The following is a 21,048-nucleotide window of genomic DNA, read 5'->3' as shown; positions in this document are numbered from 1 at the left end:
GAGGACTCGTCCGTGCTGTCTGAACCAAGATGGGTGGGATCTGCAGTGCGGGTTTAGAATCCAGAAGGCCCCGGAGCATCCAGATGTGTCCCTGCAACACAGGACACAAGGTTAAGTGCAAGGGAGGGAGAGGAATCCGGGATGCCAAACACGTGATTCACATTTCTCCATTGAACATAGAACAAACCACCAAAAAAATTACATCACAAGAACAGGCCCTACGGCCCTCCAAGCCTGTGGCAACCAGGCTGCCCATCTGATTTGTTACCCCCTACCCTTCCGGGAACCGTATGCCTCTATTCCCATCCCATTCACATAGCTGTAGAGATGCCCCTTAAAGTTCATTATCAAATCTGCATCCATGAACTCCCCCTGGCAGCAGTTCCAGGCACCCACTACCCTCTCTGTGCAAATAAACATGCCTCATACATCTTCTTTAAACTTTGCCCCTTGCACCCGAAACTCATGCCCCCGAGAAGTTACCTCAAAGTGAGTGGAGGAATGACAGGTGCTCACAGCTTGACGGCAGCCCGACCATGCTGTTGTTGACAGCCCACACTTCCCCTTCTCCTGAGAGCTCCAGCACCCGCTCCTCAAAGTGGGTGAGGACCCAGAGGTCTGGCTCACCACCTCCTGTCTTCGCCCTCTCACGGGTGTTATGCTCGGTCTTCTCCTGTAGAGACAGAAGGAGCCATGAAAGAAACGGTGGCTTGATTCCTGCAGAGTATCAAGTCGTGGCCTTTAAAAGGCAAGCGCAGTGGGGCTCTTGGGGGGAAAGGAAGGAGCTGCTTGGGGGTTAGGGGCTGGAAATATGCAGGGTGCTGGGGATGGGAGGATCTGGGGGAGATTTGGAGGAAGATGCAAGATGGGGTTCATCGCTCTCCCTTGCTGCACGGATGAGGTCATTTACTTTTTTCCAGCACTGCTTCCGGGTTCGGGGGGGCCAATGCCCTGGCACTGACCGAGATGGTGACTTCCTCCCAGGCTGCATTTCCATCAGCCCCCCTTGGTCTGCGTCCTCCTCGGGGGAAGAGGGGTCCCGCCTCGCCTCTGCTGCATCCAGCAACCGCCCCAGGTCGCCCTCAGTAAATTGGGGGGCTGGTCGTGCGCACATCTTGTGCAGGAATGCCTGCCTGCCTGTCCATTCTTGAGTTTTTAATGGAGCTGCCCCTCGTTACGGCAGACCAGCTGCAGCCAGTTTGGCAGAACATTCCAGCAGTTTGCTTGTTACCATTGAGGAGAAGGCAATGAGCACTTGCAGGTGTGCTGATGGGGAGGCGGGGGTGGTGGATCAGTGTGTCAATGATTGGGGACGGAGGAGAGAGAAGGAGGTATCACCCAGCCATTGGATTCCGGAGGAGAAAGGGGCCTTGTGCAGGAGGGTCCTGGGTGGGGGTGAGGAGGATCTCTCTGCCTGATATCTGTAGGGTGGAGCGCGGAGGGTGGATCTCTCTGCCTGAGATCAGTGGGGGGGGAGGGGGGGGGGCGGAATGGGGGTCCTCTGCCACTCTGCCTGAGATTGGTGGGAGGGAAGGGGAGTCCGCTGCCACTCTGCCTCAGATCAGTGGGGAGGAAGGGGGAGGGGCCTGCAGTCGGTCTGGGTGGTGGGGGCATAAGGGGGCATTAATGTTGTGGGGATGGGGCAATATCTGTCAGGGCCAGGGGGAGGCATTATCCGGCCCAGGAGGGATGTGGCTGGGAGTGTTATTCTATCATTTTTTTTACGCATGCGCATCTGGAGGTGCCGATTGGAGCTGCAGAATTTCGGGAGCTTAAATCCCCGCCCACAGACTTGTGCAGCGCGATTCGAAATCGCTGATATTTTTGCAGGCAGAGTGTATATGGGGGCGCCTGAGAACAAAGAACAAAGAACAAAGAACAGTACAGCACAGGAAACAGGCCCTTCGGCCCTCCAAGCCTGTGCCGCTCCTTGGTCCAACGAGACCAATCGTTTGTATCCCTCCATTCCCAGGCTGCTCATGTGACTATCCAGGTAAGTCTTAAACGATGTCAGCGTGCCTGCCTCCACCACCCTACTTGGCAGCGCATTCCAGGCCCCCACCACCCTCTGTGTAAAAAACGTCCCTCTGATATCTGAGCTATACTTCGCCCCTCTCACCTTGAGCCCGTGACCTCTCGTGATCGTCACCTCCGACCTGGGAAAAAGCTTCCCACTGTTCACCCTATCTATACCCTTCATAATCTTGTACACCTCTATTAGATCTCCCCTCATTCTCCGTCTTTCCAAGGAGAACAACCCCAGTCTACCCAATCTCTCCTCATAGCTAAGACCCTCCATACCAGGCAACATCCTGGTAAACCTTCTCTGCACTCTCTCTAACGCCTCCACGTCCTTCTGGTAGTGCGGCGACCAGAACTGGACGCAGTACTCCAAATGTGGCCTAATCAGCGTTCTACACAGCTGCATCATCAGACTCCAGCTTTTATACTCTATACCCCGTCCTATAAAGGCAAGCATACCATATGCCTTCTTCACCACCTTCTCCACCTGTGTTGCCACCTTCAAGGATTTGTGGACTTGCACACCTAGGTCCCTCTGTGTTTCTATACTCCTGATGACTCAGCCATTTATTGTATAACTCCTCCCTACATTATTTCTTCCAAAATGCATCACTTCGCATTTATCCGGATTAAACTCCATCTGCCACCTCTCCGCCCAATTTTCCAGCCTATCTATATCCTGCTGTATTGCCCGACAATGCTCTTCGCTATCCGCAAGTCCAGCCATCTTCGTGTCATCCGCAAACTTGCTGATTACACCAGTTACACCTTCTTCCAAATCATTTATATATATCACAAATAGCAGAGGTCCCAGTACAGAGCCCTGCGGAACACCACTGGTCACAGACCTCCAGCCGGAAAAAGACCCTTCGACCACTACCCTCTGTCTCCTATGGCCAAGCCAGTTCTCCACCCATCTAGCCACTTCTCCTTGTATCCCATGAGCCTTAACCTTCTTAACCAACCTGCCATGTGGGACTTTGTCAAATGCCTTACTGAAATCCATATAGATGACATCCACGGCCCTTCCTTCATCAACCGTTTTTGTCACTTCCTCAAAAAACTCCACCAAATTTGTAAGGCACGACTTCCCTCTTACAAAACCATGCTGTCTGTCACTAATTAGATTGTTCCGTTCTAAATGCACATACATCCTGTCTCTAAGAATCCTCTCCAACAACTTCCCTACCACGGATGTCAAGCTCACCGGCCTATAATTTCCTGGGTTATCCCTGCTACCCTTCTTAAACAACGGGACCACATTCGCTATCCTCCAATCCTCAGGGACCTCACCCGTGTCCAAAGAAGCGACAAAGATTTCCGTCAGAGGCCCAGCAATTTCATCTCTCGTCTCCCTGAGCAGTCGAGGATAGATGCCATCAGGCCCTGGGGCTTTGTCAGTTTTAATGTTCCCTAAAAAACCTAACACTTCCTCTCTTGTAATGGAGATTTTCTCTAACGGGTCAACACCTCCCTCCGAGACACTCCCAGTTAACACGCCCCTCTCCTTCGTGAATACCGATGCAAAGTATTCATTTAGGATCTCCCCTATTCCCTTGGGTTCTAAGCATAATTCCCCTCCTTTGTCCCTGAGAGCTCCGATTTTCTCCCTGACAACCTGAGAACAGGTCTAAAAGTCAGATCTGAAACATTCTCAGTTTCAAGTCCACCCAGCACTTAGAATGAGAATGGTAAAATAGGGCCCATGAGGTTTTAAGTTGGTGGTTGTTTTTTTAAATTCAGTCAAGATAAAGAGTAGTTCAGATTTGTTTTCCAAGCTTATCTTCATATTTTGTTCCATATTTCACCAGTTGCAATGTACAGACAAGCGAGATACCTGTCAACCTTGGCTCAATGGTAACATTCTTGCCACTGAGTCAGAAGGTTGTGGGTTCAAGCCATAGATTCACCAGGATGTTACCAAATGCTGTATGAACAGATATACAGTATTGAAGAATGACTTCAGGATTTCTTCCACTGGAGGTGAGAAGATTAAGAGGTGAGCTGACAGTTGCGGCACAGCTGAAATAGGACCAGTAGATTAATGAGATGATAGGATAATGCAGACACAAGATTACCCCACAGAAAATAATAAGAATACAGAGAATAAAGTGTGCTCACTTCTTCAACAATTTTCCTTCCATTTGGGAATGAAGTTCTGTAGCTTTCAATGATCTGGAAGTGGCTTTCTTGACCAGGAATTCTTCTCTTTTCAGATCTAATTTTATAACAACATGATTATCAATCATTCATTAACATTTAACCATATGTTTACAGTTTAAGGAGATGGCTCATTGAAAAGATTTAATAATGCACATTATTAGTTATTAATAATATAATTAAACTCAAAGGACATTTTGCCCAAGTAGTTTACCTTGAACAGAATTAAAAACGATTCTATTTCGATGAAAGGTGTATGAAACTGAATGATATCAGGAAATAATTCATTCATTTTTAAAATAAAAGCAGAACAGGTGCATTTTTAGAAACAGTAAAAGGCCCTTCAGTGTAACAAATCTATTTATTTTTCTGATACCAACTCTACCGACCCACTTTTTTCCTAAATCTCAATCTCATCTATTGACGTTCGTTCCATCTACTGACCTTCTCCTACATCGCTCCATCCAACCAACCAACTTTCTCCACATATTCCTCAATCCTTACCCACTCTGGTAATTCACTGAAAAGTCTCTTGACCACCATGTATATTGTACACTTCAGTATCCTTCTCTTTTAGTTAATTCAAAGCATTAACTCTTGGGTGAAAGTATTTTACTGGGCTTCCCTTCCTATTTTCAACTTCCTCATTTTAACTTGTGCCTCCAGGGACATGAATCTTTCATCATAGGAGCACTGGAATGGAAATAGTCCATTCAGCCTCTCAAGCCTATTCAATGAGATTATAGCTGATCTGTAACATAACTCATATTCCTTAATACCAGCCATCTCAGATTTAAAATTAACTATCAATTACTGTTTGCAGAGAGAGTTCTAAATATCTACAATTCTCTTCATGTAGAAGTATTTCCTCACTTCACTCCTGACCACCTTTAGTTTTGCTGACCATACCTCTGAGTTCAGAGGTATGAACAGAAATAATTCATTTCTCTACACATCATTAGTTTCCTTTAATATTTGACTACTTAGATCAAATCACTCCTTAACCTTCTAAATGCCAGAGAAAATAATCTATTTGGGTAATCCCTCCTTGTACTTCAGACCTGCACTGTCTCTGAATCCGATATATCTTTCCTAAGGTTTATTATCTAGAAGTGATCTCAGCACTCCACTTACCCCAGGGCTTTGTATAGATGTAACGTAACTTCTAACCCCCTGTATTTGATTCTCCTTGATGTAAAGGCCAGCATATTTTCTACGCCTGTTTATGATCTCTGTTCAATGATCTTTGTAGTTGGATCCCCAATCCCCAAGACTCTTTGGATCTCCATTGTTTCTAGCTTTGCACCATTTAAAAAGTACTTTCTCCTATCCTTTGTAGATCCAAAGTAGACGACCTTACATTTGCCTACATTGGAATCCATTTACCTCATTTTTACATTCATTTAATTTATTAGTATCTAATAATGTTCTGCTTCCATCCACACTGCCTTTACTGCCCATCATTATGTCAACAGTGAACTTGGATGGAACTTCCTATGCAATCATTTAAGTAATTAGGAAATATATTGAATAGTCAAAGTCCCAATACTAATCTAGTAGACACCAAGTCAGATCTTGGCTGTTGAGAGTACCTGACCATTATTCACTACCTCCTATTCACGTGCTCAACAAATTTCCTAACAAGGTCAATTATTTAGTTCAGTCGATGAGCTTCAACTTTAGCTGAAAGTCTCCTATGACGGACTTTATCTCATGCTTTCTGGGAGTCCAACTGAATAATATTCATGGGCACAATCTTATTGGCTCACCATGCTGGTTGATCGGCGTGGCAAGCCAGTAAAACAGGGCAAGTGGCAAAAAAGAAAAATCGGGTTCCCGCCCAATTTCTTGCCTCTGCTAATCATACGGGCACTGTTTTGTTGGCAAAATCAACTTTGTACTAAGCTGATTACAATATTGAAACATCATTTAAATGTCATTAATGAGTCTTGGACGTTATCGTCCAAGCTTACTTGAACTTACCTGCTCACCAGTCAAGCTCTCCACCGGTGAGAATCACATACGGTCCCCACCAACGGGGACCAGACGTGATGGCCTCACCAGTGAGACTGACGGCCATTGCAGCCCCCGGGTGGTCAGGGGCAAGACTGGACAGTGCGAAGGGGATGGGGCCTGAGAGGGGTGGGGAGAAGCAAGGGGGAGCTCTGCAGTTCAGGGGAGGGAAGGGAGAAACTCTGCAGGGATGGCGATTGGGGACATGTGGGGAACTTGCAAAGGGAGCGTTCGGAGAGGGAAGGGAACTCTGGAAAAGGGCACGATGGGGGGAACTGCAAAGGGGAGAATGGGGGGGTTGACACTGGCACAGGGAGCAATCAGCAAGAACAAAGAAAATTACAGCACAGGAACAGGCCCTTCGGCCCTTCAAGCAGCACCGACCATGCTGCCCGTCTGAACTAAAACCCCCTACCATTTCGGGGACCATATCCCTCTATTTCCATCCTATTCATGTATCAGTCAAGATTCCCCTTAAAAGTCACTATTGTATCTGCATCCACTACCTCCCCGGCAGTGACTTCCAGGTACCCACCACACTCTGCATATAAAAATTTGCCTTGTACATCTCCTTTAAACCTTGCCCCTTGCACATTAAATCTATGCCCCCTAGTAACTGACTCTTCCATCCTGGGAATAAGCTTCTGACTATCCACTCTGTCCATGCCCCTCATAATCTTGTAGACTTCTATCAGGTCGCCCTTCAACCTCCGTCGTTCCAGTGAGAACAAACCAAGTTTCTCCAACCTCTCCTCATAGCTAATCCCCTCCATACCAGGCAATATCCTGGTAAATCTTTTATGGACCTGTGGTGAACCATAGATGGTTAGCACTATGGGTACTTGTACATATGTTACTGTTGTCACTGTTGGGGTTAGGGTTGGGGTGTTCTACCTGTTGGTATTGTTCTGTGGTACACTCCGGTTGGCTCCGCCTACCTGTAGGAGTATAAAGGTCACTGCACTGCCTGGTGACCCTTTAGTCTGGGATTGTATTGTTATATAGTATGCTCCATTCTTGTTACTAATAAAAGCCTTTATTTCCCGGGTACGATCCAGCCTCCTGAGTGATTTAATCGCGCATCAGTACCCTTTCCAAAGCTTCCGCATTCTTCTGGTAGTGTGACGACCAGAATTGAACACTACATTCCAAGTGCGGCCTAACTAAGGTTCTATAAAGCTGCAACATGACTTGGGTTGGGGGTCCCCAAGTTGGGGATACACTGGGTAAAACAGCTCAGCAGCCAGTTTACTGGTGAGATTAGGCTCCACCCTTCCCCCTACTGGCGAAAATTGCATCCTGGCTCCTTTTTTGCACAAGAGCCATAAGATTGTGACTCGGAACTTACCCAAAAAAACAACGCCATTCTCTACTGTTTTCTAGCATGTTCGGCACTTTGAATTTTTTTGACAAATTCCACCTATAGACTCTACTTTAGTCACCCTTTCAAAAAAAATGCAATCAGATTCTTCAGGTATAGTCTACCCTTTACAAATTCATACTGGATGAAAATTTTCAAGGTGTTCAGTCACTCTCTCCTTAATCATAGACCCCAGCAATTTCCCAAAAAACAGACGTTAGGCTAAATGGTCTATAATTCTTGGTTTCCCTTCCTCACCTTTTATAAACAGAGAAATGACATGCACAATTTTCCAATCTAAAGAAATGGTTCCTGACTTGACAACCTAGACAATGGAAGGTGATCAAATTATTTTCAGGACGCCAGAAAAAAATTAGAATTCATGGAAAGGAGCAATAGTTGTGGGCAGTGCTTCCAAAGGTACTGCCAGAAGATTTGGGGAGTTCCCAATTTGGGTTTATGCCAGGTTTGGTGGGCTCTGAAAAATGGAGGAACACTTTATCCTTGATATCAATACTTTCTTCTCCATTTGCTGTCAGGTACAAGGGACATGGGTGACTGCGAAGTTTGAGTCTGAGACCACCCTCCATTCAACTGCCTCCTGGAAGGGACCATCAATCTCAAATACCATCGCCTTCCTGAGGAGAAATTCCTGCAGCAGGATTTCAAAAACAACTATCTGCATTTATCTAGCCTCGTGCCTTTAATGTAGTGAAACATCTCAAAGCATGGGGGTAATCAACAAAAATTAACAACGAGCAGAAGACGGCAATATTAGGACAGGTTAGCCATAATTTGGCCAAAGAGGTAAGTTTAAAGGGGTGTTGTTGAGAAGGTGAGCGAAGTGGAGATATAGGGATGGAATTCCTGAGTTTAAGACCCAGGTAGTTAAAGGTACGGTGGAACAAAGAAAGTAGAGATGCTCCAAAAACCCAGTATTGGAGGAACGCATTGTCCTCGAAGGTTTGTCAGGTTGGAGGAGGTTACAGAGATATGGAAAAGACAGAGGCGATGAAAGGATTTGAATATGAGGATGAGAATTTTGGACGAGGAGCACAGAAAGTGGTGATAAGTGAATAGGACTTGTTGTGATTTAGGATCAAGGAAGCAGTGTTTAAGCTTCTGGAGGGTGAAAGGTGGGTGATTGGTCTGAAGAGTATCGGAATTAGTGAGATTGGAGATAACAAAAGCTGAAATTACATTTTCAGCAACAGATGGACTGAGGCAAGATTATATTATGAAGAATCTATTCAGTTCAAAGGAAGCAATGTTGGTCTCTGCTGTGTCTCTGTGAACAATGAAGTACAGAAAGATAGTGCTTTCAACTTAATCTAGCAGCATTTATGTACTCAAGTGTGTAGATCTTCCAGTCTCTGGATCAAAGTGCTCAGAAGTTGAACTGCCCAGGACCCTCCAAAAAAGTCTTCAAATCTGATGTGTGGGTTAGGTTGATTGGCCATGCTAAAAATTGCCCCTTAGAGTCCTGAGATGTGTAGGTTAGAGGGATTAGCGGGTAAATATGTAGGGATGTGGGGGTAGGGCCTGGGTGGGATTGTGGTCAGTGCAGACTCGATGGGCCGAATGGCCTCCTTCTGCACTGTAGGGTTTCTATGATTCTATGAAATCTGAATTAGAGTTTGAACAGCTGACTGACTCACCTGGATAGTTACTGTTAGAGGGGTTCAGAAAACCCTGGGATTTAAAAACTATTAAAATTACTAAACAAGGGAAATTAGCTTAGAATAAGGACCACAATGTGCCTTATACTTATTTTCTACAAAGGTACTACTTGCATTGACACTCACATAACTACTGCGATGGAAATTAAACATATTTTAGATTTAAACAAGTATTTTTGAATGTATTGTGCACCTTGGTCAAAATACAAACTGCCCTGGAGCATAATGGGAAACTAAACTAGACAGGCCACATTCTTTGGGAACAATAAGCCACAGAATACAGTGAAGTTATCAGAAAAGTCATGGAGAGTTCAAATTCTCATACTTTAGAAAATGAATAGAAGTATTCACAAAGTATATAAAGTATTCAATTCCACTGATTAAAATATTCAATTCTTACTGATAATAAGGCAGAACGAGACAGTGGGAATGTCACCTTTTCAACTCTATGGTTTACAGTGAGAAAGCAACCTTTGAACCTTATGGATTTATGTAAATTAGGTTGCTTAGTAACAGTGGGTAGGACCTTCTGGTGCTATAGACCAATGAATTCCTAATTCTGCTAGGAGGTAGAATGCAATTGGCCAAGGTAAATAAAGTGTATTAATGCGATTGGAGCATCCAGTTAGAATGACAGGATAGGCATGAGAAGTGAATGTTTAAAAATGTATAACTGTTTTGCATTATAAACTTCAGAAAGAAGTTGGCGTGTCTGTCTGTCTTTCTTCCAGCACGTGTTGGTCAATAAGTATGTCTTTAACCAGCAGACTGTCGTTCGCGAGTCTTTGTGTTTAACTCAATACTTAGCACCTGAGAGAAAACCTCCGCTTCAGTTACGCAGGAAATGTGAGACAGAAAAAAAAACTCATCTAACTCCTGGGTACTTATACAGCTGACATTTCCCCCCATCACTCACCCCTCGATTCCCTCTGTAGCCTAGTTCCACCCCAAGCCCCTCTGACTAGCCCCCATGACTCCCCCTATCTGTTTGACTTTCCCCAACCTGACCTGATTAGCCCTGACCACCTGACCTGACCCCATAAACACCTCCTAATGCTTGATAACCCCAGAACCAGACCTGACTAACCCCTGCCACACACTGACTAGCCCCCGCTGCCCAACTTCCCCCAATCCGACAAGCCCACGACCTGACAGCCTCCTCACCTGACCCAACTACCCCAACCCACCTAACACCTCACCCACCTCCCACCCTGCCAGATGCCACCCTGGCAACCTACCCACCTATCACCTTACTCATCTGCAACCCTGCCCGACTGCGCCCCTTATCTACCTACCCACCTGCCACCTTTACACGCTTACCTCACATAACCTACCCCCTCACCCAGCCAGATTCTCTCTGTAGCTTTTTAAAAAAGTTTTGGGACATTTAAACTCTTTACTTACCAGAATATAAAGTTAAAGTTTTTTACTAGTCAAAAGTAAGGCTTACATTAACACTGCAATGAAATTACTGTGAAATTCCCCTAGTTGCCACAGTCTGGCACCTGTTCGGGTCAATGCACCTAACCAGCACGTCTTTTAGAATGTGGGAGGAAACCGGAGCACCCAGAGGAAACCCAAACAGACATGGGGAGAACGTGCAAACTCCACATAGACAGTGACACAAGCCGGGAATCGAACCCGGGTCCCTGGCGCTGTGAAGCAGCAGTGCTAACCACTGCGCTACCGTGCCGCCCCACTGTGAATATGACAGCTGGTGTTGTAAAAAGGGGCCATGGCCTGCCTTCCTCAACAATCCAGTGCTATGAAGAAACTGTCATTTCCAGTACACTCAGCATTTCTAGAGAAACCGGATCAGAAGTCCCAGCCAGAAGCGCAGAGTTCCAGTGTGGCACAGAAAGGTAACAGCAATGGTAATCTGACAATGATTGTCAGTCCTCAAAAGACTCAGGACAAAGTGCCCTCAAGGTGCCTCATGGACGAAGATTTATCATATGCAGTCACTGATGTTTTGTAGGCAGGGGCAGCAGCTGATTTGTATCCACAAACATCAAATTAGATAAACGACTTGTGGTGATTGCAGAAGAAGAGGACCACCTGGCTTGAGGGTCCAAATGGGACATAAGTGGGCACTCTGGGGCAGCAGGTCTCCGTACAGTTCTTTCTTGTTAATAAATGCCTTTTGCGTCATTACATTGGCGATGAGGATAAAATAGATTATTGATGGCAATGCCTGTGGTCCAACAAAGGTATCACCTGAAAAATGTCTGGGCGAACAGACCCATTTGAGATGTTGAAATACCTGAAGGATGGACGCAGAGCGAACCTGAATTGGCCGATGCAGTCAAAAGTTTAAAAACATATAGAAGAAAAGAATCAAGAGAGGATAATATTCAGAAGCAAGAGCTGTGATTTTGACTTTAAGAAAAAGTGGAATTTAAGTTTAAAAAGAGTTGCTGCAGAGTTTTTTTAAAGAAAAAAAGAGCACAGAGAACAGTGTTGTAGGTGAAGAGGTAAAAATGCCCCAGGGAACTGCAGGACCTGTGCAGTTCCTGCACTGACGGACTGCAGACAGCGAGGTTCTGAAGTTTTGGGGAGAAGAGAATTCCCCAACCAATTTTTTTAAAAGTTTAAAAGTTTTGAAAAAACAGCCTCAAACAGAACATGCTGGATCTCGCTTTGAAATTGACAAGCGAAACTGACACATTGTGAGAGGAAGGAGAATGGACTCTCCATGCAGCCAAAGGAATAAAAGGATCACTAGAAAGGCTTTGTACCAGCAAAAGAGAAGTTTTAAAGGTTTTCAAAAAAGTTCAAAAAGGAGCAGCCAGGATTCCTGCCAAAACTTCAAGAGCGCAGGAAAAGCACATGGCGAGAATCAGCAGCTGCTGATTGCTGATTAAATGCATTGCCTCAGCAATCAGCAAAGTGGTAATACATTTAATAAGACAATGCACTTAAAGCAAGAAGAAACAAAAACAGCAGTAGACAGGAAAATTGGAGAAGACCCCAAGGAAGAACCAACATTGTCTACCTGATACACATGATGTGGAGATGCCGGCGTTGGACTGGAGTAAACACAGTAAGAAGTCTCACAACACCAGGTTAAAGTCCAATAGGTTTATTTTGCTACCAAATAAACCTGTTGGACTTTAACCTGGTGTTGTGAGACTTCTTACTGTGTTTACCTGATACACTGCAGGAAAGGATGTCCCAAGGCATGATACATCGGCAAGACCATGCAGATTCTACAGCAATGGATGAATGGACACAGCGCAACGATCGCCAGGCAGGAATGTTCCCTTCCAGTCGGGAGCACTTCAGCTGTCAAGGGCATTCAGCATCCAATCTTCGGGTAAGCATTCTCCAAGACAGCCTTCAAGGCACACAACAATGCAGAACCGCCAGGCAGAAACTGATAGCCACGTTCTGCACGCATGAGGACAGCCTCAACCGGGATCTTGGGTTCATGTCACACGACCTGTAACCCCCACCATACCACCATACTGCCTGGGTTTGCAAAATCCTACTAACTGTCCTGGCTTGCGACAATTCACACCTCTTTAATCTATGATTATCCCTCTCTGCACACACTGTTTGTACCCATAAAGACTTGATTACCTGAAAAGACTCGCATTCCAACCATTCTTCACATTCCAGTCTGTAACTATCTGCAGTTGTGTCTTTGCCTATACATGCCGTGTTTGTGAACCTACTTCCACTCACCTGATGAAGGAGCTGTGGTGAACCATAGTTGGTTACCACTATGAGTGCTGAGCCATGGATGTTCAGCACTATGGGTACTTGTAGATATGTTACTGTTGTCACTGTTGGGGTTAGGGTTGGGCTGTTCTACCTGTTGATATTGTTCTGTGGTACACTCCAGTTGGCTCCGCCTACCTGGGGAAGTATAAAGGTCACTGCACTGCCTGGTGACCCTTTAGTCTGGGATTGTATTGTATATAATGTGCTCCATTCTTGTTAGTAATAAAAGCCTTTATTTCCCGGGTACAATCTAGCCTCCCGAGTGATTTAATCGCGCATCAATTTTATTACTGACAAAATTTTGAAAAAACCATGGAGCAAATGTTGAAACCCGAGCGGCTTACTTTAGATCCACGTGCAGCGGGAGCGTCGAACACTTTCGACCATTGGTTAAAGTGTTTTCAAGACTACATCGATGCCTCAACAGCCGTTCAAAACAACGCCGATAGACTGCGGGTCCTCCATGCGAGGGTAAGCGACACCGTATACTTATCAATCCGCGATGCCCAAGACTACATAGGGGCCATCGAACTACTTAAGAAACGGTACAACAAACCGCCAAACGAGATCCATGCTCGACACCTTCTAGCCACTCGACGGCGGCAGCCCGGCGAAACGACAGAACAGTACCTGTGTGAACTCCAGCAGTTAGCCAGAGCCTGCAACTGCAAGCCAGTGTCGGCAGCCCAGTATACGAATGACTTGATCCGAGATGCGTTCGTGGCGGGAATCGGCTCGTCGTATATTCGCCTTCGGCTGCTAGAGCAAGGTAATCTAGACCTCGCTAAGACAGTAGAATTGGCTGACGCTATGGAAACGGCCTCCAGAAGTCTAAAAACGTACCCCACCGACCACGTGGGAACATCGTGGCAAGTACAGCCACCGACTCAACTTTATTCAGCGGCCCCGCAAAACTGCGCGATTGTGTTTCCAACCTCGGACCTGACGACGGCGGCAGCTCCAGGAGGCCCGCGGTGTTACTTCTGTGGATTGGCGAAACACCCTCGGCAGCGATGTCCAGCTAGAACGGTATTGTGCTCCGCGTGTGGAAAGAAAGGGCATTATGCCAAAGTCTGCAGGACCAAACCACTCTCCAAACATAGCAGCGCGGCGTGTGATTCTCCAGAGCCTGTCTCCTTGTCTCCAGCGTCTTTGAGGTCTTCCACCACGTGCGATTCCAGAGCGACGCCACTTTTAGCGCCACCAACCACGTGCGATCCATGGGCGCAGCCATTTTGGTCGGCACCGACCGCAGACGACCAGCAGGGGTCATCTTCATCAACCATCTCATCTGCCTGCAGTTGCACCCAAGACCCAACGGTGGCGTCAATCATCCTGGACCAGGCCAAGCCTCACAGACTCGACAAGTCCATGATGGGCATAGAGGTAAATGGACGCCAAATTCATTGTTTTTTTGACAGCGGGAGCACGGAGAGCTTCATTCACCCTGACGCCGTGAAATGGTGCGGTCTCCGAGTACGGACTGTCAGGCAGAGAATTTCGATGGCATCGAGGTCCCGGTCTGTTACCGTGCTAGGGAGCTGCGTGGTCAACCTAACGGTGCGGGGCACAGTTTACGACAACTTCAGGCTCCTCGTGTTACCGCACCTTTGCGCTCTGATACTCCTGGGACTAGACTTTATGGTCCACCTGAGGAGTGTGACCCTGCAGTACGATGGGCCACTCCCTCCACTTTCAGTGGGAGCACAGCAGCCTCCAAATTGTCCAGCGCGCTCCACGTGTAGCCTCTCGACACTCAGAATCACCCCACCATCTTTATTTGAGAATCTCGTGCCAGGCTGCAAGCCCATCGCAACCAAGAGCAGGCATTACAGCGCTGAGGATCGGATCTTTATTCGATCTGAAGTTCAGCGGCTCCTCAGGGAAGGGATCATCCAACCTAGCACTAGTCCATGGAGAGCGCAAGTAGTGGTGGTTAAAACTGGAAACAAACCCAGGATGGTCATAGACTATAGTCAGACCATTAATAGATATACGCAGCTGGATGCGTATCCTCTCCCGCGCATATCTGACATGGTCAACCAGATTGCACAGTACCGGGTGTTCTCCACCATTGACTTGAAGTCAGCTTACCACCAGCTCCCCATTCACCCAGAGGACCAAAAATACACGGCCTTTGAGGCAGATGGTCGTCTTTATCACTTTTTAAGGGTTCCCTTTGGCGTCACGAATGGGGTCTCAGTCTTCCAGCGTGCAATGGACCGAATGGTAGACCAGAACGGGCTGCGGGCTACCTTCCCGTACCTGGATAACGTCACTATCTGCGGCCATGACCAGCAGGACCACAATGCCAACCTCCTTAGATTTTTACGCACTGCGTCTCGCCTGAATCTGACCTACAACAGGGAGAAGTGCGTATTTCGCAAGCGCCGCCTAGCAATTCTCGGATACGTGGTGGAAAACGGGGTCCTTGGCCCTGATCCAGACCGTATGCGTCCCTTCCTTCAACTTCCCCTGCCCACTAGTATCAAAGCACTGAGAAGATGCTTAGCCTTCTTTTCGTATTACGCACAGTGGGTTCCCAATTATGCGGACAAAGCCCGTCCGCTCATCAAGTCTACCTCCTTTCCCCTAGCAACAGAGGCTCGCTTAGCCTTTGAAGGGATAAAAGCCGACATAGCGAAAGCCACGATGCACGCTGTCGATGAGACCATCCCCTTTCAGGTGGAGAGTGATGCATCTGATTTCGCCCTGGCTGCCACACTTAACCAGGCGGGCAGGTCCGTCGCCTTTTTCTCTCGCACCCTCCAAGACCCTGAAATTCGGCACTCCGCGGTGGAAAAAGAGGCCCTGGCCATTGTGGAGGCCGTTCGGTATTGGTGCCATTACTTGGCGGGAAAACGATTCACCCTGCTCACGGACCAGTGGTCCGTGGCGTTCATGTTCAACAACACGTTACGGGGTAAGATCAAAAATGATAAAATCATGAGGTGGAGAATCGAACTCTCCACCTACAACTATGATATCATGTACCGTCCAGGGAAGCTCAATGAGCCCTCAGACGCCCTGTCGCGTGGAACATGTGCAAGTGTGCAGGAGAATCGATTACAGGCCCTCCACAATGATCTCTGCCATCCGGGGGTCACTCGGCTCTTCCATTTCGTAAAGGCCCGGAATCTACCTTACTCAGTGGAGGATGTCAGGTCCATAACCCAAAGCTGCCAGGTATGTGCTGAATGCAAACCGCACTTCTACCGACCTGACAGGGCACACCTCATTAAGGCCACTCGCCCTTTTGAAAGACTGAGTGTGGACTTCAAGGACCCCCTTCCTTCGACAGATCGGAACGTGTACTTCCTCAATGTGATTGACGAGTACTCACGATTCCCTTTTGTCATTCCCTGTTCTGATACGACCGCTGCCACGGTTATCAAAGCATTATGGGATCTTTTCACCCTGTTCGGTTACCCCAGCTATATCCACAGTGATAGGGGTTCGTCATTCATGAGTGACGACTTGAGGCAATACCTGCTCTCAAAAGGGATTGCCTCAAGTAGAACTACGAGTTACAACCCTAGGGGTAACGGACAGGTTGAACGAGAAAATGCTACAGTCTGGAAGGCTGTCTTACTGGCGTTGAGGTCTAAAGGTCTTCCAGTCTCCCGTTGGCAAGAGGTACTCTCTGATGCGCTCCATTCCATCCGCTCACTCCTGTGTACGGCAACCAACGCTACTCCACATGAGAGGATGTTTTCCTTCCCTAGGAAGTCTTCCTCTGGAACCTCATTACCGTCTTGGTTGATGTACTCAGGACCTGTCCTCCTGCGGTGGCATGTTAGGACCCGCAAGTCCGACCCTTTGATTGAACAGGTCCATCTCCTCCACGCCAACCCTCAATATGCCTATGTGGCATATCCTGACGGGCGAGAGGACATGGTCTCTATTCGAGATCTGGCGCCTTCAGGGGACTTGGAAACCCCAGTCGCTCCCACACCCCTAGTTAGGGACCCCCTGACCCTTATCTCCCCTCCTGACACGGCGCGGGCAGTATCGGGACCACCACTTAATCCTCTTACTCCCGTGTACAGCTTGCCTGAGTCCAGGAGATTGTCGCCACCTCGAGGCGTGCTCGAGTCCAGCAGATTGTCGCCACCTCGAGGTCCACCTGTCCGTGAGGAACTGGAGGAGTCACTGGACACTGCCTTGGAGAGAAGGTCACCACGGTTACCAGAACCGGCGTTACCGCCAGTGTTGAGGAGGTCGCAGAGACGGTGCGGTCCTCCAATACGACTGAATTTGTGAATATATGAACAGTTGTTCTGTTTTTTTTTGCCCCGCCGGCCTTTGTTTTAAAGGAGGGGTGAATGTGGTGAACCATAGATGGTTACCACTTATGAGTGCTGAGCCATGGATGGTCAGCACTATGGGTGTTTGTAGATATGTTACTGTTGTCACTGTTGGGGTTAGGGTTGGGCTGTTCTACCTGTTGATATTGTTCTGTGGTACACTCCAGTTGGCTTCGCCTACCTGGGGAAGTATAAAGGTCACTGCACTGCCTGGTGACCCTTTAGTCTGGGATTGTATTGTATATAGTGAGCTCCATTCTTGTTAGTAATAAAAGCCTTTATTTCCCGGGTACGATCTAGCCTCCCGAGTGATTTAATCGTGCATCAGGAGCTGTGCTCCGAAAGCTCGTGATTCCAAATAAACCTGTTGGACTTTAACCTGGTGTTGTGAGACTTCTTACTGTGTCATCCCAGTTCAACGCCAGCATTTCCACCCCAGAGGTAGGACAGGAATATGTGACAAACAAGACACACAATTCTTAACTTCCCAGCAGTTTAGCAGAATTATTGGATTCCAGCAAAAGAGGTGAATGCAGTACACAAGATAAATTAATCTCATCCTTCTACTTAGTTGAAATATCCAATTTGCATTGTTTTTGGAATGATTGTATGAAAATTGCCAAAAAAGTGTTGCAATTGCATTTCTTGGATCGGTGCTGCAAATTCAAGAGATGTTCAAATCCTGTCAAAGGTTTAGTAACTGTTGAAAATGTCTCTGCTCTACATGGAAGTGGTATTTTTCAGGATATTGGAAGAACCTCTCCAGCAATTCAAAGAGCGTGATCAAATCTCTGCTTTTATTATTATTTTATTTACTCAGATTAATTAGGTTCTAAGACGTGAATGAAAATTTGTACTCTTTGAGTAAAGAACAATACATGTTTCAATCACTATTTTGTACGATGTTAGATCTTCTCAAATGCCTTACCTTTCTATCTGGGGAAATGCTGTTCTGTGAGCCATCATCAGTGCACCTATTATCATTCCAAGATTGGAACGTCCCACTCCTGTCTGACAGTTAAAGAGTAGGGCAGGAGGTGCTTTGTAACTGTCCTTGAAGGTGATGCTTGGACACTCCTGGAAAATCAGAACATCAAAAAACTCAGAAAAGACAGACACCACCAGAAATATCAAAATAATTTATTTACTTGATATTCCAATGAGAGGTAATAAACGTTAATGTTACCAGCCCCTGGAGATGGGTTGAAAGACGAGAGGCTTCATAAAATGGTGGTGGAAGACATTGGGAAGTGAACCGGACGTAATGGTGGGTGGCCAATTAAACCAATTAATTGGCCAATTAGCAGTCATTTCCCACTCTACTGGTATTTGACTAATGTTAAGACAAGCCCCCACCACATGGGGAGACTGCCAGGTAAACCTTAAACGTCTCTCAATGGGTTCCCAGGCAAGTGGCCTTCCTTTATGGCTGTGCTTTAGCCGGCAGAGGAGTCTCCAGCAGCAAGGATTGCCCTGCAGCCTGTTATTGCTGGGTTCTTTCTTCCTGATCTTGTTACATTAAATTGAAAAGTTTACCTGGCCTTCGAGGGTACCGCCATACGGGTTCAGGACTCACTTTCAGTCCCAGTGCCAGATCAACCTGGTATTTGGAAAAATTCAGCCCAATGTGCGAAAACCTGGCCGCGAATCTCCCAAAAGTGCTGAATTGGTGGGAGAACCGTTCTAAATCCCGATTGTTTTCTCAGTTCAGCTTCTCACCCGAATTTCCGCACTCTGTGCACTGCAGAGGTCCCAGTCATGAATATCATTAAACACTCCCACCCCCACCCCCACCCCCACCCCCACCCGCCTATTGAATGGCAGCCAATCAGCACCCCAAGAGATGAATGACACTCAAATGAATGCAGCCTACAAAATCTCTCACAAGTATTTGTTGCCAAGGGGCCCTTGACTGGCCAAACGCATTGCACCTGCACTCCCCGAACAAGCCAGAGCTGTGTATAAGCTGCAGGAATGGACACAAAGCCAGTCACATCACAAAGATGGCTGCTTGGAAACCGGCTCCCAGATTTTCGGAGGTAGACCAGGAGCACCTGCTAGATGCCGTGGAGGAGAAGCGTCATCGTCTGTTGCCTGGCCAGAGCCCTCACCCAAGGGGTACATCTGTCATGGCATTGTGGGAGGAGGTGGCAGAAGCGGTGAATTCCAGGAGCTGACACCACGTTCTGACAGGCAGTGCCGCAAAAAAATGTACAACCTTCTGCGAGCAGCAAGGGTGAGTGAGCATCCCACTTGGAATCCTGCGCATGCTTGGCACGGATCTCCAACCCTGCTTAGACACCTGAAGGGCATGCAACAGGTTACCCTTCCCCCAGGAACAGAATCTAACCCTTTCCCCTCACCCCTCAATGAGCACCTGTCAGTGGTGACCGCTTTCCCCAAAACTGTCAGCACAACACCCGAGACACAGGCACGCATTGCGCACTGTGCACTGCAATATGTTAATGCTTGCTATCCACCTTATGTTCCCACAGGAAAAGAAAATCCGCATCGCACGGGAGACGACACAGTCTGGTGGCGGTGTGCCTGACCTGCGGCAGCTGAATAGCATGGAGGAGTGTGTCATGGATCTGGTAGGGGGTGATGGGCCAAAACGAATGGTCACCGACAGCCAGGTCAGTGTACAGTATGCAAGTGAGCAGAAGCGCATTCTCAATCCTGGTCCTCCTTTAAGTAAGTGCGATGCTGCATGGAATGTTTTGCCTCCCTCCCCCTAATGTGTGTTCTTTCTTCCAACTCTGGACCTAGAGGAGCCTGGCCCTTCGGGTGTTGCCGCCACCCCCTGCTGCTCTAGAACAAACTGCCCACAACTTCCTGGATGACACCTCGGAGGGAGGCACTGAGGAATCTTCCAAGGGCAGCACCACAGAAACGTCACCAGCATGTGCCACACAACCCACCAACACAGAGACGATCACCACGGTGGGTACCTTTAGTGTTGATGCGCGATATAACTCACAAGGCTCGAGGTACTCGGGGAAATAAAGGCTTTTATTGACTACAACAATAGAGCTACCATATATAATACACAATCCCAGACTAAAGGGTCCCAGACAGAGCAGTGACCTTTATACCTCTCCCAGGAGGCGGAGCCCGACTGGGATGTACCATAAGAACTATATTACAGGTAGAACAGCCCAACCCTAACCCCAACAGTAACATGTAGAACAGCCCAACCCTAACCCCAACAGTAACATATATACAGACTCATAGTACTGGCCAGACCCTGGCTCAGCACTACCCGGTGGGAACCAACAATGGTTCACCACATTCACCCCTCCTTTGAAGACAAAGGCCGGCGGGGTACAAAACACAGAACAATTGTTCATCAGTCTATAAGTTCAGACGGTCTGGGGGACCGCACCGTCATTGTGACCTCCTCAACACCGGCGATGACACCGGTGTAGGCACTCGCGGTGGCATTCTCCCCAAGGCGGTGTCCAACGGCTCCTCCAATGTCTCACGGGCCGGTAGATCCCGAGGTGGTGACAATCCGCTGAACTCGGGCACGCCTTGAAGTGGCGACCATCTCCTGGACTCAGGCAAGCTGTACACGGGAGTAAAAAGGTTAAGTGATGGTCCCGATGCTGCCCGCGCCGTGTCCGGAGTGGAAACAATAGTTGGGGGGTCTCTAACAGGAGGTATGGGAGTGACAGGGGTTTCCAAGCCCCCTGCTGGCGCCAGGTCTCGAATCGAGACCGTGTCCTCTCGCCCGTCAGGGTATGCCACATAGGCATACTGAGGGTTGGCGTGGAGGAGA

The 21,048-nt window shown here is 47.6% G+C and overlaps 1 protein-coding gene across 1 annotated transcript in view; it reads right to left on the bottom strand.

Moving 5' to 3' along the window:
- LOC144494647 (paladin-like) overlaps positions 1-21,048 on the bottom strand; it is a 240,313-nt gene that overhangs the window by 148,085 nt on the left and 71,180 nt on the right. Inside the window, exons 7-8 of the mRNA XM_078213851.1 lie at positions 18,196-18,344; positions 4,144-4,240 (exon numbers count right to left, since the gene is read on the bottom strand). Of these exons, the coding sequence (XP_078069977.1) occupies positions 4,144-4,240; positions 18,196-18,344 (246 nt within the window). The remainder of the gene's footprint in view (positions 1-4,143; positions 4,241-18,195; positions 18,345-21,048) is intronic.

The sequence above is a fragment of the Mustelus asterias genome, chromosome 6 (assembly GCF_964213995.1).
Source record: "Mustelus asterias chromosome 6, sMusAst1.hap1.1, whole genome shotgun sequence".
Classification (NCBI taxonomy): domain Eukaryota; kingdom Metazoa; phylum Chordata; class Chondrichthyes; order Carcharhiniformes; family Triakidae; genus Mustelus; species Mustelus asterias.
The sequence above is the reverse complement of the archived record's forward strand: the minus strand, read 5'-3'. Positions and strand labels throughout refer to the sequence as shown.